Here is a 24,670-nt window from a genome sequence, read left to right on the forward strand (position 1 = left end):
TTCGTCAGCTGAAAGTTTTTTAGAATGGAGCCCAGAATGGTTCTTCCCAATCTATAATACTAGCGTCTTACAGTAACCTACAGGGAAATGGGGAGATCTCCAATGAAGAGAACAGCAGACTGTTTTGGAAGAGAGTCTTTAGATCATCTGTTCCCTTCTATTTAGTGTTCTGTAGTCTTCGCTAATATGGTGGCTGTATTGTCCTTTTCTAATAATTCTCTGCAAATAGAAACATTTAAACCTTATCCCCCGATTCCTTAAAACTGACTTATGAAAGGGTTATTACATCTACATACCCAGAAATGACTTTTACCATATTTAAAAACTCTCATAGCAAAGTAAACTCTTCACCCTTTTGTGAATAACCCTGACCATATTTTTTTCAATACTCAGGTGTTTTGTAACTTTTTCCTTTCAGATGATATAGGTGCACATATGAATGTGGGAAGAACATACAAAAATATAAACAGAAGTAAAGAAGCTGAAGAGTCATATTTAATTGCAAAGTCATTAATGCCACAGGTAAAATAAATATTATGCTTATTTTATGCTTTAGAAATATAGTGCAGTTAATTTGACCAGATAATCACCAGAACTATTTTTGCATTTCTGCTATCGGGCAAAAAATAACATAGTTTCTTATGATACGGAAGTAAGCTTTTTTTTTGAGGGGGGGCAAGGCTTTCTTTTCAAAGTAATCTATTTGTAGTTTTATTTTCTATATATTTTAATAGCAGATCACCACAACACATGGTAATGCAGTACTAAAATGGTGAATGTCCTTTTTTAGTTTGCCTTTATGTGTTGCCAACACATTCATTTAAATAGGATGTCCAACACAACGCAAAGACGCTGACGCACCACACTAGGATATCAAAGTTTGAATGAGCCCTGCTGCCCCCTGCCATAATAAAGGTTCTACCTGTTATAGAGTAACAGTGCTCTACACCTGTTTCTCAATTATCTTGTTACCAAGCTGTCACTTGATTTCCCAAAGAACACTACAAGCTGCCTTTCTGACACACATTGCACAAGTATGATTCACTATTTTCAAGATATGATTCACTATTTTCAAGTGCCATGCAGAAGTTGCTGGAGTGCATGCATGAAGACAGAAAGGCTGCAGAAGGTTAGTGTGAGCCTCTCCTGCCTTCACATTATCAGGCCATTTCCACGCTTTGCAGGACTGAACTGTCAAACTGACAGCTCGGTCCTGCAGAATACACTGGTTCCAGTAGCTGCATATAGCAACTAACGGTTCGCTTAATTTTCTCACCTGTATGTGAAATAACTGATATTTTTGAGTTTCATACCACCACTTTTCTTTAATTATATGATCCATAAATATAAGTATTTTTACCCTTAGATGCTTCTGTAAGCACAACTGCTAAACTTTTGTTCTGTGTCAGGGTCCCATCCTGACTTAACTGATTTGCAGCATTCTGGCTTGGCTGCCATTTTACTCACCTGTGATTCCTCCTTTGTCTGAGCAGACTCTGTAAAGGTGGCCATACACTGTACAACCATCGCAAGACCTTAGTCTTGCGATGGTTGTACAGGGATTAAAAAAACGTATGATCTGCCTATCTTGGACAGGCAGATCGCACTCTCGATCATCGCAAGACTATGCGATGACCGCAATGCTGAACGGGCAGTGTGCGCGTGCGCACACCGGCCCGTTCGGCATTTGTCTTCCGAGCACCGTTCTAACCAGCCGAGAATCGTACGATTCCCGGCTGGTTTTCGAACATGCTGGTTCGACGGAAGACGTGCGACCGTATAGTAGAAACGGTCGCACGTCAGACTTGGGACCGTATAGTAGAAACGGTCCCACGTCTCCGTTCACACTGCTCGATTCTCGTACGATCGCGGGATTTCCCGCGATTCTCGTACGAGAATCGAGCAGTGTATGGGCACCTTAACATTGCTCACTACTCACAGGCTCCCTCTTATAGCCAAACAGTAGAGCATCATCAGAGAGAGCCAGATGGGAGTTTTCTGTCTCTGATGATAATGTCACCCCACTCACTATATAAACCACTCGGTCCAGTCTGACCCTGCCCTTGCATGGTCTTACCTGCTAGTGCATTCCTGCTGCTCTGAGTTTTCTGATTCTATGTATGACCCGATCCTCGCTGGCATTTTACTCTGGTTCCTGTTCCTGGCTTGTTCCTGACAACGCTGATCTCAGTGTTCCTGACCTGGCTTGTATGACTACCCACTCTGGCTCCTGACTTTGGCTTGTTCCGGTTTATGATTTTTGCTGGCTCCTGTGGACACTGTTCTTAATAAATATTTTAACTAGCACCTAATGCTTGTCTGGTTTTCACTGTGCTCTGACAGTCAGGCCCTCAAAATCATGTGGCCGTTGTGTAATATCAGGGGAAAAAAAGCTAGTTCTGCTGTAATTACTGATAAAAGTTTTTTGTACAGACATTTATTTATAAAAATATTGCTTACAGATACATATATTTTATGTTTCTAATACTCTTATTGTTGTACCATATCCCAGGTTACATTATTTATCAATAATTAACTATTATTCTTTAGCATGTATTTGCCAGCCTTGCCTTTATATTGCATGTGTTCTTATGACCACTTGCTTAGTTTATTCAAGCGCTACAGACTACATTGAAACGCAGATCTCTAATCATGGATTTGTTTCTCCAATAGCTGTGTTTACATTTTTACCTCCCCAGAGAATATTTGTGCAGTGTAAAGAATGCAGTTGTCTTGCCAATCTTTCACGGACAGTTTTTATCTAACTGATTGTTTCTAGTATCTAAACAGTGGATCTCAAACTTGAGGTCCATTAATAGCACAGGTATTATAGGTCTTTGTGGAATATGGCATAGGAATGTACAAATTCCGGTTCCCAGTTAAACTATGCTTGGAGTATATAGGTTCGCCACGTGCCTACAGGAGGATTTGGACAGTGGCAAAAAAAAAAAATTTGCCAGCCTAGTATAACCCAGCATGCCTCACTTTTTTGATAGTGTGCTAGACGTCTTTTCTTTACTGCTTAGAAAAGGCTAACTTTTTTGTTAGCTATTTTTTTTTCTCTTTAATTAGGTTATTTTATTCTGCACTCCAGATTCCTTTACAAAATGCTGAGCCAGTCTCTATATGCAGCTATGAGGATCGGCAGCTCCTCACTAGTAGCTTTGCAGGCCATACTCAGACCCCACTGGCCAATCTGTGGGGCTTGTCGTAACCTTGCAGTGTAACCTTCGGGCACTGGGCTCTGCATTGTGGTGCTTTTCAGACTTGAGTGTTAGCGACACAGAGCCTTCCGGCTCCAGAACTGTGGCACAGCCCCATGTGCGACCCTATCTCTTTAGACCAATTTTGTGAGTAGGCTGTGTGGGCTGAGCACTGGGAGCTACCACATTACTGGGGCCACTAAGAGCCATTTTATATCCCGTCTCTCAATCAGTTTTACAAAGAAGGGGTTATTCCTGTGGAACTAAGCACTGATATCATCCGGTTTACCCTGCTCTGCTGCCTACCTTCAGTGACCTGGGTCACCTTAGGCCACCTGAATCTTTTCTGCTACCAGTAGCTGGTTTATGATTATTCAGGGCCTGGCCTGGTACCCTGAGCTATGTTACTCCTGCCTTTGTGTTCTTTCTCCTATATGGCCTATCCTCCACACTTTGACTGGTCACCAAATAGTTGGTGTCAGTTCTGGATGGCAACGTGTCTTAAACACTCCAGACTTTGTGAAGGTTTGGTTAAGTCCTGAACTTTCAGAAGCCATCACTGGACTCATTGCTATAAGTATCCGGGTCTTATCCTAGAAAAAACAGATTTTTTTTCTTCCCCAGGATGAGCTTGAAACTCTCAGCTGCCAGCCTCAGACTCTTCTCTTCGAGGGTCCCCCTACACTTCGCTTCTGCATGCACAGTCCTGTTTGCAACTCCAGACCCCTACAACTCAACATCCTGTCAGCCTGGGACAAGTCAGGTTAGTCCTTAACCAGACCAATTCCCCTAAAAACAAAGACCAGGTCATCCCAGGTTTGGTAGCTTAGAAATTCTTGTCTGATGATGGAGAAGTCTTTTTATTCCGATCTGTTGAAAAATCCTCACAAGGAATGCCAGACTTTTGAGTTGGGGAGGAGTCCTTGACACCTTATCAGTGCAGGGGACTTGGATCTCAAAGGATTCTAGACAACCAAATCACCCTGAAGTTCCAGAATGCTGATTGGTAGACTTTGCAACACTGAATCTGATCAGCAGTTTAAAAATGCCACGGCAGTGGTGTATATCGATCATCAGGAACCAGACGTCTTGCATGGCAAGAGAGGTAGAAAGAATTCTCTTCTGGGTAAAGCTATATGTTCCAACCTTGCTCGCCATTTGCATCCCATGTGTGGACTATTGGCAGGCAGACTTCATCAGTTGGCAGTGCCTGGACCTGGGGGAATGGTCCCTACACCCGTAGGTGTTCTATGACCTCTATCACTACTGGTGAAAGCCAAATGTGGATCTAGGTTCAGCAACCTAGACAAGTTTGTCTCCAGATGCAGAAATACTCTGGATGAGGCAGTGAATGCACTGGTGGCTCATTAGGATCAGTACACCCTGATCCACACCATTCCTCCTCTAAAATACCTTCCTTGTTTGCTCTGTAGGATAGAGATACTAGATCCTGCAAAATGGGCCAGGTATCTTCCCTTAGTGCATTTCCACACCTATCTTCACAGCATTATGGGTCCCAACCACAAGAAACTTTTTTCCGGGGTTCTTAAGAACCACGCAGCCGACACCATGAAGGCAACATGGCGGCTCCACGCGTTGATCCTCCTTCTTTAACCCAGCTCATACCACAACCAGACGACCCCCCTCCCCTGCTTCCTCCCAACATATTGCAGCCCCCTCGAACGAGGATAAGGAAGAGGGTGAGTTCCGCCGGGTTCTTACTCACCTGCCCACAAAGCGTTACATGGAAGCACTCTTCACTTGCTTTGAAGCTCTCCACAAGCAGCACAACAACATCAGCAGCTCCAAACAATGTGGCTCCTTGACTTAGAAGACAGGAGCCGACGAAATAACATTAGAAAATGTGGCACCCCCAAAGCCACCGGTTCTGCTGACCTGGAACATACAGTGCTGGGCATTCTCAACACATTCCTGAGTCGCCTGGTAACGCATGCTCTTGAGAAAGACGGGGTGCATCGTGTCACCGACTTTTGCAAACCTTCCATACCTCAACAATGCGATTTCCTTCGCAGGAGTCATTTCTTTCGACAAAGTGGAAATCATGCTCTAAGTCAGAGAAAAATTAACACTGGACTTTGATGGGTCAGAGATCGCAATTTTTCCGTATCTCTCTTAATACACACTTGCCACACGAAGAGCCCTTCTTCCCTTAACCAGGCTACTATGAGAACCTTAATATCTCCTACCGATGGGGATATCCCTTCCATTTGCTTGTCAGAAAGAATGGTGAATCGGTCATATTCCATTGCCCTGCTGATCTTGGCAGCTTTGTCAAAACCCTTGGGATCTCCTCCATGGAACTGGAGCCCTGGCTGGACCCCCTTGCTTCTGCCTTCACCTCTCTTCCGAACTAACCTTCATAGACCGCTTACCGTATATACTCGAGTATAAGCCGAGATTTTCAGCCCATTTTTTTTGCTGAAAAGTGCCCCCCTCGGCTTCTACTCGAGTCAGCGTCATTTCTTCTTACTTACCTCGCCGAGCGTCGCGTCACTGCTGCTCCGGTGGGCGGCGCTCCGAGCGGGGTCATCTGGCAGTCTCTGGGGGGGGGGAGAGAGATTTATTAAGCAATTATATATGTATTGTCTGCACTGTATTAGCAGTATATACTACATATAGAGTATATACTGCTAATACAGTGCAGACAATACATTTACACTAACATGAATGTATTAAATGATCTGTATGTAGCCCTGAACTATGGATCATTTAACCCATTCATGTTAGCAGAGGATCATTGTAAACGTATTGTTGCAGGCACTCTATATGTACATGTACTATATACTACATATAGAATGCACTGAACAATAGATTTACAATTATCCTCTGCTAATATGAATGGGTTAAATGATCCGTAGTACATGATATGTAGCCCTGTACCCCCTTTTCCACTTACAGAGCTAGGTTATTTTTCTTTTAAATAAATATTCATGTAATTTTATTGGTATCTATCTACCAGTAGCTGCCTCATTTCCCACCCTCGGCTTATATTCGAGTCAATACTTTTTCCCAGTTTTTTGTGGTAAAATTAGGTACCTCGGCTTATATTCGGGACGGCTTATACTCGAGTATATACGGTACTCCATTTAAGGCCATTTGCCTGTCACTTTCCCCTCCTCCTCATACCATTTCTTTGCTATATCGCTTTTTGATATCCTTGCAATCTCCTGCACACCCCTACTTAATGAAAGCTTGGGAACGCAATCTTGCTCAGAAACTTCACACATAAGATATTCATCACCAGTTTAGCACAGGAAACGGGATACAAACATTTGCCCCAGCCTCCCCCAACAAATTTTCCCTGCCTCTTCGCCTTTGTGCTGGCGTTGCACTTCTCAAATTGGTTCTCTATGCCATATCTGGTGGGCATGTCCATTGATAGCACCTTTTTGGGACCAAAATGTCACTATTTACCAACATGCAATGGATTCCTCCCGTAATCCCTCCCCAAAGGTTTCTTTACTTCTCTATTTAACCCAGATATTGGAATTCAACTAGAGTTCCTACTGTAAGAGAAGGAATTGGAGAATTCTGTCACATTATGCATTTGGAACAACTGACGGCACACCTACTTGATAGGCAATCAACATTTAATGAAATTTGGACTCCCTTGCTTTTGTACATGGACTCAGATCACTTCAGGTCTTCTTGATTCCTGCAACTAGATCGCTTGGCTTCTTATCCTATCCACTCAACTTCTACTGCTTAACTTACTTTTCTTTCCTCCACTTTTTGCTCTCCTGATCCCTTCTCCTCCCTCTACTTCCTTTTCTCTTTTTCCCATCTCCTTCCCTCCCCTTACCTTTCCATCTTTTTCACACTCTCTTTCCACCCCCCCCCCCCCTTTTTTTTTTCATTATGTCCATTGCATAAGAGGAAGGGAGGAAGGGGTTTTGCAGGTCACAAAAACACAGCCATGGGGGGCTGGTGCCATTGTTTGAGATTTCTGTTCAGTTGCAACTTTTTTTTTTCTTTTTTTTATCCCCTCATCAGGTGAATTTGGGTTGTGTTTGCATCCAGATTGAGTCAGAAAAACTGATCCTTTTTTCCTAACCTGAGGGGTCTTTTATTATCGTATGCAATGTAATACTTGACAAAGATAGTCATATTTCACCTGTTTCTTTTAATTTGTTTTATAGGTCTTGCTTAAAATCTTAATAAAATCGTATTACTTAAAAAGCTGGGGAAAATGGAATGTAATTGTTTGTTTTTTTGTTTATTACAAAACCTACAGATTATTGTTATTGCATGCGCTGCACAAACTGTTGGTGCTATATATTATTTATAATGCCTTTGTTTTACCTTGCATTATTTTTAATGCAGGGTTCACAAATAAATTCTGATGTTTGAAACATAAAACATTTTAGTTTATGCACTATGCTGATGCTTGCACTGCCTTTTGTTTTCAACCTTAGCATTACCTGTTGTATTTACTTCTTGGTGAAGGGGTGAATAATTATCACTGAGATTTCTGAGTTTGTCCATTTTCTTTAAGGCTGTTATATTTTGGATCACACCATTTTCAAAGCATTCGGCATGAAAAACCAGAATGCTCTAAGGTACCCATGGGAGTAATTATTGAATATCTGTGAACACCAAGAAAACATGCCTTATGCCCATAAATCACTGCAGTCTGCTTGTTAGAAAAAGTGGGAGCATATGTTTATTATGGCCTAAGGCTTTAGATGCAGCTCGCACAGGTGTGCTGCAGGACACAGATGGAGGTGCCTTGCTGCGTAAGCTTAGTTTGTTAGGAGAGAGAGTTTTTTTTTCTCTTCAGTAATGTTTTGGCATACTTCTTATTTTTATTACTGTATCACTGTCATTTAATTAAAGGTAATACCGGGAAAGAAGTATGCCGCACGTGTTGCACCTAATCATCTGAACGTGTACATAAATCTTGCAAACTTGATCCGTGCAAATGAGTCAAGGCTGGAAGAAGCTGATCAGTTATACCGACAAGCCATCAGCATGAGACCAGATTTTAAACAGGCCTATATTAGCAGGTAAGCTGTTCAAGTAATCCAAACAGTTTAACTTATTTTTAGTTTTGTGTTTTACTACTTTTACAATTTATAAATAGCTTGTCTCTAATAAGGGATACCATTTTAACAGATTCATCCCTGTTTTGACTGCTGTCAGTTCTGAACTATATGACCTCTTTGAGGGCATGATTACACCTATGGGTAATAAAGCATATTAAAGTGTATTTAAACCCCAACAATAGACTACTTTTATTTAATCCATCCCTTTTGATCTGCTAAATACACTAGCAAAAGTCTTTTGTTATATCTGTTTTAGAAGTGCAAAAAATACCTGTTGATTTTGCCAGAAACATTCTAAAGTTATAAGTTTCTTTGCTCAAGGGAAGGTAAGGAGGGTGGAGGAGATGAGTGAGGTCTGTGTCCTTTTGTAATGCATTATAAGTAAAGTAGGCAGGGCTTACATTACCTGCTTTGGAATTTAGACACAAAAATACACTGTGTTGACATTTTAAAGAGGAAGGTAGAACTATAGTTCTGGTACACAGAGTATCTAGCGTCATACTATTTTGTATTGCTCTAAAATGTATTGCTGGGATTTGTAGTCCCCTATAGCTGATGGTATTCTGAATTGCTGGAATTTGTAGTCCATCTACAGCTTGGAGTCAGTGGCAGAACTACCAGAGTCGCAGCAGTTGGGTCTGTATTGTTTTACAAAAACTGTCACATGGCACTAAAAATAAAGTATCAGTAATTTACATCCTGTGATAGCTCCACAAATGTTTGTCAAACAAAATGTCCTGATCCTATATCACAAAACAGAGGGAGTTAATTTTGGAAGTAAAGGGTTATGCAGCTACATGTAGGTGACTGGACACTGGCAGGTATCCAGTCTCCTGGCAGTCCTGACATAATCCCTTCCACTCCCAGCCTGCTTCAGCATTTTGCTTGTGTCCTTAGATGATGGACCCTACCTCTCTGCTCTGACCAAAGCACACATTTTTTTTCTAGCAAGTTTCACCTAAGTTACTCATAGCCACCCATTTTTTGCCCAGCTAAGCCTTGGCAGGCTATACCCAATCCCCTCCATAAGGAAGATGTGGGGCTGATCTGCAATGTTGCTTAGTGCGCTGAAACTAGCCTGGGGTGATTGCATGGGATGCTCACCTAGCACGATGTGCAACACGTTGAGTTAGCCACAGAATGCTATACAGGTCCAGACCTCTCCTCACCAAGGTCCCTGTTCTGGCTTTGGTCTTAAAGGATCCATATAGTGTGGTACTTGAATGATGATACAAACCCTGCTGAGCTAGAACTCAACACTGGAGCCCTCTGATCATTTGGAATACATGAGCCTAGTCTTGGACACTGCCTTGTCCAGTGTCTTTCTTTCCCTGGAAAAGATGAAAACGCACTGCCCTGTGTGTGCTGTGTTGGTGTGCATTGCGATAAAATGCTGCAGGTATACATTTTATCACAACACAGAGGGTTACAGATTGCAGCACCTTGTCACAAGGTGCTGCCATAAACAAACATGAATTACTGTAATTTAAATATGTTTTAAGTACTTGTTCCATACCTGTTGAACTGTATTTTTCTGGAAACCACCAGACATGTAAGGTGTGAACAGGGCCCTGTTCACACCCTACCTGTGCAGTGTTTTGCAGAAAAATGCATCCCAACAAATGAATTTGGTGAATTTTCATTGGTCTAAACGGACCCCTGATGTTTCAGTTTTGTGATAGAAAAACAGATTGAGTCTATAGAGTCCTTTAATCTCCTTCTGCCTTGCTGTCAATCACCTATTTCTGAACACTGAAGTGCTCAGTACCGAATATGTCTGTGTTCATTCACAAATGGAATGGATAGTTCTAAGAACTTCTGTGTTTATTCAGGAAGTGAAGGGGTTGGTAAACATGAGAGATATGTTTGCTGATCCCCCTCTCACCATCCTTAACAGATCAGATACTCCTTGCTGTGTACCTACAGTATCGTCCCCTCCAAAATTCAATGTCTCTTTTGTGAGAGATGGGGTTAGCGCAGTGGAACTCGTAGAGCACCCAAGAGGGGGAGAGCTGCGGTGATTGGAGGGCACACAGGAGGGAAAAGAACAGCAGTGATCGGAGGGGACACAGGAGGGAAAGTACATTGATTATTAGAGTGCATACATCAGGAGGAGAGCAGTGATGATTAAGGGGCACACAGGAAGGAGAGAGTGGGAGACAAGTTTTGGAGGGGATCTGATTGGGGGCACACATCAGTGACGGGCAAGGCACATTGCAGGGAGTCGGTCACATTTTCGTATGTGTGGCTGCAGTCCGAGGATTTTCAGCCACTGATCTAGGCTATTCATTAAGCAGCAGAGTCTAGGGGACCCTTCTGCTATAAGGTTATGGCCGCTGATGGAACCATGTGCTTATAGCAGAAGGATTTACCAATGTAAGAGTTACTGGACTGGTCTGCTGTAAGCAGATCTGTTCTGCCACAACTCTTACGTTGGTGGCATTGGAAAGGTTAAAGACATAGAAAATATAAGGAAATGAGCATGGTATTGTACAGATGTATGGAAAAAAAACTTTTTTTGAGGGGTGGGGGGCTTAGGGGGTGTTGGTTGCCTTGACAGATTTAATGTTTTGCTTGCAAAAACTTATAGGCTTCCAGAAGGGCATATTTAGATGGACAACTAGGTAATTATTTAGAACAGGTAACACTCCCAGTTTTGGAGTTGGGGGATATAGATTGTTTAGATTCTGCTTGATCTTTGGAAGACTGGAAAGAGCACTAGAGGCTCTTCCTAATAATAAAAATGCTGGGGTGGGGGGACTCTTAGCAGAAATATATGACTTAAAAGACATCCTTTTGCCATCACTATTGGATAATATAAATGAATCTTTTTTGCTCAATTTACAACCATCCTTTATGTTTAGGGCAATACTGGTGGCTATATTGAAACCAGGTAAGAATCCAGATTCATGATAAAAAGAAGTAAGTCACCAGCACTTCAGCAATGCAGTAACTATGAGCACCCACGTGAGTTATATCTGATCAAGCACGTCAGGACTGTGCAGATTTAGGTGAAATTTACTGTGCATCCATATTCATATCCTTGCTTACAGTAGAGGTAAAAATGAATAGCTAAAATGTTAGCAAATCACTTTGTTGCAGTGTAATTTAAAATGATAAATCATAATCAAACAACTTTAATAGCTGATAAAACGAAATTTCCTAATATTCAACAATTTTTTTTAAAATATACAAATACCTCCAGATTCCAGAGCTAGAGCAATATTATGCCTAGATCTGACTTTTTTTTATAGTATTGAGTAGACCTATTTCTGGCCAGTGATGGAATAGTTTCATTTCGGCCCCAAATTTGTAAAATGTGTAAAAATGTTATATCGGAATCTTTAAATAAGAATTGGAAGAAATACTTGTTTGTCTCCTAAATTTAAATCAACGTGACACTTGTCAATAATGATATTTATCTCATTATTTATTTAAATTGCATTATATGCTGATCTTCTATTTTCAGGTGACACAAGCAGCTCTTTAAAACATGTTATGACGATTTCGATCTTTGGTCACTTTTCAGGATTATTAAATAGTTGGAGTAAGTCTGTATTACCTATCAATGAGCTGACATTTCCTGTACCCTGCTTTTTGCATCCATTAGGATGGTTACCTTTTTTAAATACTTAGGTTTGATAATCTATGCCAGTCCTAAAATGTATCCAACTGATAAGGGAGGTATCGTTCTCCTCCCAGTTCATGGATTTTATACAGTATATAGCTGCACAGATGCAGCATTTTCATGCAAGAGAATCCTCCCTTTTTATTTTAAATTGGTGAGTCCATGTGTGGGGCAGACGCTATTTAAAGGGATTTTGTATTTACTAGGTGTTGCCCCACTTTTTCGACTAATTAATAAAATTTGAACACTAGTTAAAGTAGAATTAAACTCTCAAAACTTTTTTCAATAATGTATCCAAATCAACCAAATACACATTTCCCAGCAAAGTTTTTTTTTAAGGTTTGTCCAAGCACTTAGTCATCATATTTTCGAGCAGCTTGTGTCAACTCTCTCAGCTCTGCCTCACTAAATAACCTGTTGTGTACAAGATAGCAAAGCACAAGGCAGTTTCCAGCAGCTATTCATCTACGAGCTTGGACAAGGAAAAAATTAGGAGGGAGCAGCATCTATGGTAAAGGATTTATTCAGCATTTGAAGTAGCTTAAAAACATTATAACCCCAATAAGGAATTATTACAGAATACATTACAGTCGGCAAAGTACAAATCGTGGAGTACATTACATCATCCTCATCCTGTAGCCAGCCGGCCACACGAGATATGCAAGATATTCTGTTATTTTCTTCTTGAAAACAGGTAGAAAGTAAAATTCTTAATAAACAATGAACAATTGGTTTCAAAACATTGACCTCCATGCACCACCATAATCATTACTCAGAGAAAATATAAGTATAAGTTATACACGGGAACGTGCGTGTATTATGAGAGATTGCAAAGCTATGTAAGGAGAATGTCGATTTGGTGGTGGAGGGGGGGGGGAGACGGGGGTTGTGAGATCCATAAAGCTTGTTGTATTTTGTTATATTTTGCTATAGTTTGTTATATTTTACTGCACTGCAAAATAAGCCAATCAGTGATAATATTATATGTGGGAATACCAATCTATCTGCTGATAAGTGGAAAAAAAAGGAGAGGGTAGTGAAATGAGAATTGGAAAATGAAAAGTATCAAGGATTTCACTCGGGAGAACTCCTAACCAAGATAAAAATTAAAAATAGAGATGCCAATAAAGATACAGATACCATCGCCTTTTGCTCCTTCTGTGTTTGGGTGTGATTTCCCCTTGTCAGGATATGAAAATTATAACACATCTAGATCACCTAAGGACCCATCTAGTTTAGCCAGGAGGTACCATGACGAGTGCTGAAATAGCAGCATCACATCCTGCAATTGGGGTTTAGTCAGTTCATGTAGTAAGAATGGAGTCCAGGTTTCGAAAAATCTACCTGTGGCCCGTTGAGTTTGTTTGGTATCGAGTTTATGAAGTAACATGAGGTGATGTAACGTGGTCTTAACATCTTCTACAGTGGGGGGGTATGAAGAAGCCATGCTATGAGAATATTTTTTTTGGCAGCAAGGAGACAGTAGTGCTCCCATTGTGTAACCGATGTGCGAATGTCCCCTTGGGGGCTGTGATTAATGTGAAATAGGCAGAAAGACGGTGTTAATGTCCCCGACACATCCGCTATTTCCCCCATGTAGCGATAGACGTTGTCCCAGAAATTTTTTAATGTTGGGACAGGTCCAGAACAGATGAGTCAAGTTGGGTTTCGGGGCCTTGCATTTTGGGCAAGCCTGAAGGCATCCGCATGTGGGAGCTGAGGGCCAGAATTGAACGCACAGTATGCTCTATGTATTAGTTTAAACTGTACCTCCCTCCACTGTTCACTACATACATTTTTACATACTGCATGCCAACCTTTAAGTAAAAGATCATAAGATGATTCTGGGGATAATGATAATAATTTGGCCCATTTGTTGGCAAAACACGGTAGCTTGTGAGATTCCTCATCAGGATGTGGACGGAGGATGGCGTAGATGTGTGATAACGATAATTTATGCTCAGGGTGAGCCAACGTCTCCGAAAAAGGAGAATGTCTAACCGGACCCATGAGAAGGCTATGTTGAGATTTAATGAAGGCGGAGACTTGGCCATATTGGAGAAAATGTTTGGGGGATACTCGAGTATGTTCAATAAGGTCCTGAAACGACCTGCAAGTGCCTTGGGGGGTTAGTAGATCTTGTAATGTCTTAATGCCTTTACCATGCCATATGCGAAAGATTGGCGAGGAATTTCCCACTGGGAACATAGGTGTGGACAGGAGGGGCATTAGGGGTGTGGTTATGCCCGGCAGTTTACTCAATCTTCTTACCTCCCTCCAGGTGATTACCGTATCTCTAATAAGAATATTCTGTTTAATATAGTTAGGTAACTTCTGGAAGGAAGTATGTAATGTACCAGCAAGCGACCAAGGGTGCGTCAGATTCTGCTCCAGGCTCGTGTTGGAATAATATTCCGTTTCATGGGTCCAATCTCTCATATGTCTAGCAAGACATGCCAAATTGTACAAACGTAAGTTAGGGACATTGGCGCCCAGGTGAGATCTTGGGTTCTGGAGCGTTTTTAGCGCAATCCTTGGCTTCTTGTTTTTCCAAATAAAGGTATTGAAGGCCCTATTGAGCGTTTGTATGTCTTTATGTTTGAGCAAAAGAGGTAAGGTCTGGAGTGGATATAGGAGGCGGGGGAAACTAATCATTTTGATTAAATGGCATCGCCCTAGCACAGATAAGGGGAGATTGGCCCATGCATGTACTTCCTGAAGAATTTTGTGGATGATGGGGGTAAAATTAAGTGTGTATAGTTCTAGTGGGTTTTTTGGTAAGTGAATACCTAGATATTTGACCGATCTATTACGTAGTTGTAGGGGGTATTTAGTTATCCATTGTGAGTTTTTGGATATGGCAGTCTGCGAGAGGAACATCAGTTCGCTCTTGTCAACATTGATCTTGAGGCCTGAGAACTTGCCAAATATGTTAATATGTTCAAAAATTCTAGGGATCTGAGTTTCAGGGTCAGTCAGGAATAGTAAAATATCATCAGCAAATAATAGGGTTTGGATAGTGTGAGTGCCTATTTGGAGTCCCTGAAATATATTTGGGGAGGAAAGTAGTCTAGCTAGGGGTTCGATGGCCAGATTGAAGAGCAACGGAGATAGCGGGCAACCCTGACGCGTCCCTCTATGTAATGAAAAGGGAGGGGAGAGGAATGTGGATGTGAATATCTGCGCAGTTGGGGACAAATATAAAGTGGCTATATACCCAAGGAATACCCCCCCAAAACCCATGTGATGAAGGACTCGAAGGAGCCATCTCCAACTAACGCTGTCGAACGCCTTCTCGGCATTCAGAGCCAAAAGGGCTGCTGAACGCATAGAAGGCGTCGACAAGCGACAGTGTTCCAGCGCCGTGATGGCTTTTCTTATGTTAATAACTGCAGACCTTCCTGTTACAAATCCCGCTTGGGCAGGTGCTATAAGTGAGGGTAGTATGGATGCCAGTCTATCGGCCATAATTTTGGAGAGGTATTTAGCGTCTTGGTTCAATAACGATATAGGGCGGTATGATCCCGGGTTCATAGGGTCTTTGTCTGGCTTGGGGAGTAATCTAATGTAAGCTTTGTTGAATGTGGGGGGGTATTGCTGATGGCGGAGGACATAATTATACAGTTTCAGTATTGTAGGAGATACATCATCCAATAATAATTTGTAAAAATCAGTGGAAAACCCATCCGGGCCTGGCGCCTTGGCTCGAGAGGACACTTTGATCGCCTGCTGAAGTTCCTGAAGTGTGATGTCTGCGTTTAGCATGTCTAATTCAGTGTCAGTTAGTGACGGTAACGGTATAGAGCTTAAGTAGGAGTCACCACCGTCTATTTCAGATGCTGGAATAGAATAGAGGGTTTGATAATACTTGGAGAAAATATCTGCAATTTCATTTGGGTCAGATTGTAAATTACCCTCCTGATCGTGCAGATGGAGAATGTGCGATGTCGGGCGTGTACCTCGAGCCAAGTTAGCCAGCATCCTGCCGGACTTGTTACCAAATTTAAACAAATCCACCTCTCGATAAGATCTGATCTGCTGATCATACTGACTGAGCCAGTGATCGCAATTTTGCTTGGCCTGCACCCACTGCCTACTATTATCGCCTGATGGAAGAGCTTTGTATGTGGAGTAGGCCATTCTAGCAATCTTGCATGCCTCAGTGTATCGCTGCATGGTCAGTTTCTTACGAGAGGTGGAATATGCTAGGATCCTGCCCCGTAGGACAGCCTTCGCTGCTTCCCAATACAGTACTGGGTCATCAACATGTTGTGCATTACAATCAGCATACTCATACCACCACAAGGATACATTTTGTTTAAAGGTGTCGTCTTGCAGTAAATAAGATGGGAAACGCCAAGTCATAGGTAGAGATGGCAAATCTAGCTTACAAATCTTCAGAGAGACCGGGGAGTGGTCAGAGATCACCATATTCTCAATCACAGCTGACTGGATTTTGGGTAATAAATTGGGAGAAGTAAGGATCAGGTCAATACGGGACATAACCCCGTGCACATGTGAGAAGTGTGTAAAATCCCTATAGGGTGGAGATGACGCCAGGCGTCTTCAAGTCCGCTGCTCGTGATAAAGGAACCCACGGGTCTGTCTCTGTAAAAAGAAGCTGAGCGATTTTGTGACGAGCCAGATCTCACTGCACCAGTTCTGTCCTCCAGAGGGAATGGCACCGCATTAAAGTCTCCTCCAACTAACCTGTATTAGGCTTTTGAAGGCTGGGAAAGGTTGGAAAGTAGGGAAGCGAAGAATGGCTTGTTATCCGTGTTGGGACCATAAATGTTCCATATATCCATAGCTGTAGCTCCAAATTGAACTGTGGTGCAAGACCATCTGCCCTCGTTCGTGTCTGAAACGTGGGATAAGACCGAGCAAGGCAGAGATTTCCGAATGAGTGTGATCACACCAGCCGAGCGGCCGTTTGCAGGGGCTCCCATAGCAACTCCCACCCAAGAGCGTCTTAGGCGCTGTATGTCTTGTGCTGGTAAGTGGGTTTCTTGAAGAAGAGCTATATCTGTTTTGAGTTTTTTAAGATGACGTAATATTTGAGTGCGTTTGTTAGGTGTTCTCAATCCTTTCACGTTGCACGTGACTATTTTCAAGGTGGTTTCCATCTGGGAAGTTGTAGTGGATCGTCACGTGGACGGACAATAATACAGTTAAAAGTATGGGTGGGCACGGATGTCCCTGAGCTCCGTATGCACCCAGGGAGGTGAGACCCGAGATGCGATCTAGGGTATATGGCCATAGCAGTGCAGTGCATAATATTGAGAGGAATCCCCACCCCCGACCCCTGGGCTCGCCGTAATGCAGGGGTGAAGAGGACACGTGGGGTACTGTCCAACCAGGACGGAATAAGAACTAGAACTGAATACAACAGTGGTAGAAAAATAAAAAACAACAAAAACTTATCCATGTCTTTAGGTGACTTCCTTTTTTCCCTCAGGCGGGTGTAGCTTGGTTGAAGTTGTTGTAGCAAGCAAATCGAGGACGCTCGAAGTCTCGTGCTCAAGCCAAACATAGATCATGAGGGAAGTTTGCTCCGTCTCAACTACATTGAATGAAATGTGTAGAATGTACAGGGAACACAACTGAGGTACTGCCCCAGGCAGTGAAACAGGTAATGCATCACAGACTGTACCACTTCAAGCCTTCTTTTTGCGCGGCGGGCTCTTGGATGGCGAATGCGTGTGGACCGGCGCATCTTGCAGTGACTGGGCATAGGTAAGGGCTTCAGGCGCTGACGTGAATGATTTTTGGTGACCGTCAGGGGTAGAGATCCGAAGTACCGCTGGGTATGCCATATTAAACTTTATGCGGCGGGCCACAAGCAACTGGCAGGTGTCGTGGAAGGCTTTTCTTTGGCAAGAATAGCCGAATAATCCGCAAAGATGAGGAGTTTATGGCCATCCGCTACAAAGTGTTGCTGAGATCGATATGCCATTAGTAATTCCCTTCTGTCTGCGAAGTCAAGGTACCGGACTATGACCGGTCTCGGTTTCTGCTGGTCTCGAGGTGGGCCAAGTCTGTGTGCTCTTTCCACTCTGCATGGCGCTTTGAGGCCCAGTGCGTGCGGTATAACTCGTGAGCAGAAGCGATGCAAGTCGCCAGTGGGTATTGATTCCGGGAGACCTATTATTCGGAGGTTATTTCGTCTCAGCCGATTTTCAAGGTTGTCAACCTTGTCCAATAAATAACTGGCCTGTTTGTCTGAGTCAGTCCGTGCCAGCTGTATGTCCCGCAAATGATCCTCCAGATCACCCACCCTTTGTTCAACGGTTTGGATGCGTCCTGCCTGTGTTTCCAGGGCCTGATTGAATTTGCCCATGTGGTGCTGTATGGAGTCAGCTATGATTGTGTTAAGGTCAGCTTTCAGATGTGCAGCCACCGCAGAGGCTAGTGCCTGGTAGTCAACCCCTGAATCAGTTGTTTGCGAGGGGGACTCACCCTGCGTGTCTGTTTGCATGTCGTCTCTGTGCTCACTCCGGTCCGCCATGTCAGGAGAGTCACGTGGAGAGGTCTCGGGCGGCAGAATGTTACGTCTAGTCGATTGCGGTCGCAATACAAATTTGTCCATCTCCCACGGATCGATCCCAGGTACTTCGGATGGTAAAAGAATCGGGTGTGAGCGATATTGAGTTGTGTTAGGATACTGGCGAGACGGAGCACTCTCGTACACCGCTACTCCATCGGGCGCCGGAACCGGAAGTTCACGCCTCTTTTTAGGTTGTTATATGCATAAGGAAATGGCAAAGCTGGAGTATCTTGCCCTTTTAAAACAATTGGGTATTTTGCAACTTGAGTAATTGTATTGTAATGATTTCATAATATAATTTCAACAACTGCATGATCGGTTTTCTATACTGAAGCCTGAACTTGAACCAGATAGCCAATGTTTATTGAAATTTATAGCTGATGCCTAAATTTAGAGTTGCCTCAATGCAGCTGACTCCTTAAATTCCGGCTGGCTTCTGGATTGAACAGACTGGCTTCTCAATTCCATATTAATTTATCCACCCCCGACCAAAGATATTACCAGTATTTACAACTGCGTCATGCAGTAAGTTTCCAAAGCCATGACAGCGGTATTGACTGTGAGGCATTATTGGCCTAATGATGTAGCTTAACTGTATACTACGTACTTTCAAAATATAAACACAAACATTTTGCAGCACACTTACCAGCTAGCCTGCAAAAAAGCTTGCACTGTTTCACAGCTTGCATTAAAGACAGAGGTTTTAGTAGCACAACTTTTGCAAAATATGTGGAAGCCACACTGCCTCATCAAGGCATCTTTGTGTAGTGTGATCTGAACTCTAATCTGTTCCAACCTCCATGTTGGAGCATATTTAGCAAAGGATGAATTGGGTGCAGGTTTGCTAGGAGACAGCCCAATCATCCTTAAAGGCACAGGGATAAACCAGAAGCCCAGCACATTACCATGGTAGCTGAAGCCCCCAGTGTGTGCCCATACCAAATTCAACAGTGAAACAAATGGGAACCACATTCAGCAATTTATAACTAACTTTTAAAGTAAGCTGCACTTGGACGGGCTTTACACAGTGCAAACACAAACATTTTCCAGCACATTCACCAGCCAGCCTGCAAAAAAATTCTTAGTGTCTTACAACTTAGAAAATATTATAGAAAAAAACAAATTACCCAAAGTATCATAAAATGTCTCTGGGCCTTTTTATTTTTTGTTTTAGGTAGAGTGGGGAAAGGTTACAACCTTTGTCAATATTTTTCTTCCACTTTTATACAGATTTCCCTAACATCCTGTGATGTTTATAACACAGAGTGAGGAAAAATTTCCGTAATGGGAACACAGGCACCAATACAAATCTTGACAGATGTTTAAACCCTTTTCAAGCAACGCGTAAAAAGAAAAAAGAAATCTGTCCAACTAGGTCAAAATAGCAATCACTGATTGTTGTAACTACATGTCACAGCTTTTAAGATTTATTAGTCACCAATATGAGTGAGTGATTTCTATTCATCCTCCTAGTTAGTCGACCTGTGACAAAGAAGCTGTTACAAGTCGGCTCTATCGATCGGCCAGAAACATGCCACCGATCCGCTCACTTCCCGATAGTCTCCCTGCAGTGATCGGTGACTGTCCTCTCCGATCCTCCAGCGCTGAGTGGAGGAAAGAACGGGGAAGAGGGCAGGTACAGCGGGCTCTGCCTCTAGATTGACAGAGCCAGCTGTCACTCACACTGCTGGGTGGATCTCAATAGTAGTCCCAGCTGCGGCGCCCAGTATATCGCGGGCAATAGCCCGCAATATACTGAGCTTTGGGTCACGGGAGGAGGTTAGTATATGTCTTCCCGTGACCCTAAAGAGAATTATGGGGAAAAACAATTACCCCATAGTTCTATTTTAAGTTAAACACTGTACTAACAGATTCTGTACTTGTATCTTTCCTCCACATTGTTGTTCGAGTATTTGCACAGGGTGTCTTAATATGACTGTTCATGCCAGTGGGAACCAGAGTTTGACCTACTGCACTCTGTCATTTAACAGACCTGGTCAGACATGCCCTGTCTTTTCCTCAGCACTACAGTTCCGTATGAATCATGTGACGAGATCTGGCCAGTACTCTGCTCTGCCAGCACAGAGCACTAAAGTTTTCATGTTCTTTTACTACTTGTTATGAATATGTAATTTACGTTTATGTGCATAATATGGAGACATGCACTTTATACACCACTTGGTTCCCCCTCCTCATCTAGGCACCTTGTGCAGTCACATGTGTAACAGAAGCCCTTTAACTTCACTAAGCATAGCCTAATAAAAGTAAGTAGTCCAAGAAATTCCAGCATCTCTTGTGACGGTCTTGCCATATATAACTGCCTCTATACAACAGGGCTTATGTGGTACACAGAGATTAACTTCTGCATATTATTGTCAGGAGTTAGATACTCGAGTAGCATTCAATCCCTTTATTTTTATGCAAGGATACTTTTGTCTGGTAGGTTTAACTTTAGCATACAAGAGCTTGGTGCATACATTTACAGTTAACATGAAAGAAGATGTTCATATTTCCCTAAAAAATGGCTGAAGTCCACGGGAAAGCCTTGGTGTACTATTGTGACCCACTTTACAAAATCCCGTATGTCTAGTGCAAAAGGTGAAATATGCCTTCTAGTCCTCTAAGCGCTCAGAAAATCTACCTGGCCCTTCCCTTTTTGATTTTATTCCATAAATCTTTTTTTATGGGATACATTTATTTGCTATGATTCCCTTCTTTCTTTCATAAATTGAGCTTTATTCTCCAGTTAGAAAAAAGTAACACACATTTGGCAGTATTGAATGCTGTCTGATAAGCAATATCCTACGGCTTTAACTAGGGATAGATGTAATGAATTTTTACTTATAAACATGAAAAATTGATGACTATTAGTCTTAACATAATTGCTTTTGATTTATTGTAATGTTTCTTGCTTTTAAAGATAATGGATTTATATGGCTTGTTTCCATGCACTGAATAGATTAATAAAATCTACTTCAAAAGCGGTTTTCATTATAAAAGCTTCAAAAGGAGGGGACGCAAGTGACTTTTTAAACTTGTAGATGGAAGCTGAAAAGCTGATGGTATGTATGTTAGTGTATGTTAGTAACTACATAAGGTCACTAGGCATGCATGCATTTACTTTTATGCAACTGCCAACTTGTTAACTGCATCTACCCTGTGTCAGATCAGTTTTAACTTTGGCCATCTGGCCTGTGTTAATTTTCTGGGGATGTCTCAAATAGGTAGTGATAGCATAACATTGCTAACTGTCCTAGATTGACTGACTGGTAAATCCAGTTTTGTAATTCCCCATACAGAGCACTAAGTCCACAAAGACCAAGCTTTCTTGAAGAAAATTGGCCTCTGCTTGCCCAGTTGGTTACTGTTGACAACCCTGTAGTTACATTTTCATTCTTCAAATGAGATGAATGTAACATTTGTACTCTCAGTAGCACACGCTGCTTTAACTTACTGTGTGGGAAGCAAGTTAGGTCTATGTAGCTCACTGAAAATACATTATTCATTCTAATGCTCTCCAGTGCTTCCAGTTAGTGAGCTGAATGTTTGTTGTTTCTTTGATTTGCTTTGAGTACAAACTGATCAGTACTTTTCAAATAAGCCAGCGACTGTAAGATTATTTTCAGTGCACCTATTATCTGTTAGGAAATCCCTAAACATATATTTGTACTTTACTTGCAGCTTATACCGGTACTGTTGACACAAGTCAGAATTGCTCTATGTATTAATATTTTCACTTAAGACTGGAACCTGCAATTAGAATGCAACTAGTAACACATATCATCATTTTTCTGCCATTTTAGTAACCTACTATTAAAGACACATTTATATGACTGTTAGAAAAGTTCCAAGCCACATGAAGAGAGGACATCCTGCTTGCTGTGGAGAAGTCCATTGTACTTCTCCACAGCTAGGATTTTTGCTCATGGCTGGTACAGTAGTTTCCCCTGTCGGCACTCTTCTGTCCAGCATCCCTCGATCGAAGGAGCTGGTTGCTAAATCTTTGGCTGAACTGTGGTTGCAGCCAATCAGCTGTGAACACCGTTCGGGTATCCTGACAGCAGCCGCTGCCAAAATACAAAAATCACATCAGGAGATTTCTCCCTCCATGCTGTTTAGCGTGGATGGAGGAGTCTGTTATTTAAATTTTTTCCTTCAGCCCGCAGGTTGAATGAAAAAAAATATAACAATGTATAGCCTACTTAAGGTTTCATTTAAAGTAAAAGCAAGTACCTGCTTTGATGGGCAATGTACTAAAATAAATGGTATAAATAAGTGGTGCTGTCCTATTTGTCTACCATGCAAACTTTTATTTGCTGCTAATGTAAATAGGAGTGCCACGAACTCTGTAGTTTGACCCCTCCACTTTTTTTTTTTTTGCACACAGAAACTGCAGCTTTATCGTGGCATCATCACACTCTGCTGGCTAATATAAGCATTTCTCTCTCCACTAATGGGGTCTACCTTAAAGTTAATTTACAGTGTTGCAGCCAAATTGGGATACCACCTATGTTCCCATTCACATACATTAAAAAAATTGAAGATTGTTGTTGCCATTTTACTTGTTGTTTTCTGAAAAAAGGAGGGGGCTGGGGAATTCATGTTTACTATAATTAACCTGGTCTGTGCTGGCAGGTCTCATCTGTAAACTAGATTTGAAAAGTGTTTTTTCCTAATGAAGGTTTACAGATTGAGAAGTTTGGCTTCTTGCATTGTATGTCAATGAGGGGAAACTCACTCAGTGCCCACTTTATCCTGGGGGAAGACTTACTTTAAAAATGTGCATAGTAGCTTTCAGGCTGGCCAAAGGCCTAATCCAAAGAAACGGCTAAAAGTTAACAAATACTTGGTTTTAATTATTTTTGGTATGCTGTGTAAATGGTAATACATAAGCATAAAAAGAGGTTTCTCACATTTGACTGTAAAAGTGGAAATGCACTTTAAAGTCTGTGTGTACTAACACTTCTGCATATGAAATAATACAGCTATCTTTCCCCTGCCTCAAGCCGATTAATTTTGTGTTCTGCTTCACGCCCACATCAAAGCTCGATCAGAATCATGAACTTCTACTGAAATGCATATTTCACATACTTTACTACTGTAACTACTATATTATTAATCCATCCGACTAATAAGATTACCATTAAACACTAAATTGGCATTGCTTCAGTCAATCATAAATGTAGCTGTCAAACTTATCTTTCCTATCAAATACTTCACTAATAATCCACCCTTAGTCAGTCTGTGCACTGGCTCCCTATTTGTAATTGCATCAAACCTCTAATCACCTACAAGACTCCTCATAATAATTGGCCTGCTGGCCACATCCCTTGTCCCCATTTTAAACCTTTCAGTTCTTTAGATAGCTTGGTCCTTTCATGTCCTCTCATTGCCACCTTCCATTCTCCAATCCAAGATTTCTCCTGTTACAGTTTTACTATAGAAACCGCATTCCCATTCTGCTAAAGTGTTAATTAAACATCAGCCCCCCTCAAATCATTTTTCTTTAGAAAGACCTGTTACACATTTTATATTCCCTAATAATTTCTTACTTTGTTTTACTGGTCATATGTGATTGTCACTTTGACATGACAGTTGAAATAGGGTTCACATGTACAGTAGAATAGGCTATTTAATTTTTGTAGATTGGGGAACAATTATTTATTGGCCATGAACACTTAGAATCTAAGAGGACTTAATGTTCTATTTTTTTTAGATGGCATGCATTGAAAATGTAGTTATTTTGAACTGAAGTAGAACCATAGCCTCCCATTTAAAAATATTTGCTGCAGATCTGGAGACGGCAACCCGCAGATGCAGCAGTGCCGTCCGTCCATTTTTCTACTACGGGCGGACGGCAAGAGGTTAAAGTAGAACTAAAGCCAACATTCTTTGGTTGTTATTGGCTTTTTAGGCTTGTATATAACTGGATTTGATACTTGTTTAGGGTATTAAACATGAGCTTTTAGATATATTAGATATATTTAAGTCACTGACATGTGATGCACAATAAAAATCTATATCTGTAATATATTTATATAGACGTGTGTGTGTATATCAAAGAAACATTTTTTTTTATGGCTTTGTTACAGATAGTGTTGGAGAATATCTTTTTATTTCTGGAAGAATATTTCATACAGCTCAGAGTTGTTGCAGTTGGTTCACATCTCCGCCCCTTTCCCCTTTATTCAGCGGCTTTTATGGATGCCCTTACCAGGATTATATA

General features: G+C 41.8%; 1 protein-coding gene across 2 annotated transcripts in view; it reads left to right on the plus strand.

Annotated features, from left to right (window-relative positions):
* Positions 1-24,670, plus strand: part of TMTC3 (transmembrane and tetratricopeptide repeat containing 3) — a 65,672-nt gene that overhangs the window by 36,627 nt on the left and 4,375 nt on the right. For both annotated transcript variants that reach the window (XM_018556734.1, XM_018556735.1), the window contains exons 11-12: positions 419-522; positions 8,061-8,230. In XM_018556734.1, coding sequence (XP_018412236.1) covers positions 419-522; positions 8,061-8,230 — 274 coding nt within the window. The remainder of the gene's footprint in view (positions 1-418; positions 523-8,060; positions 8,231-24,670) is intronic.

This window comes from Nanorana parkeri, unplaced genomic scaffold, assembly GCF_000935625.1.
Source record: "Nanorana parkeri isolate BGI_ZX_2015 unplaced genomic scaffold, ASM93562v1 scaffold250, whole genome shotgun sequence".
Lineage (NCBI taxonomy): Eukaryota > Metazoa > Chordata > Amphibia > Anura > Dicroglossidae > Nanorana > Nanorana parkeri.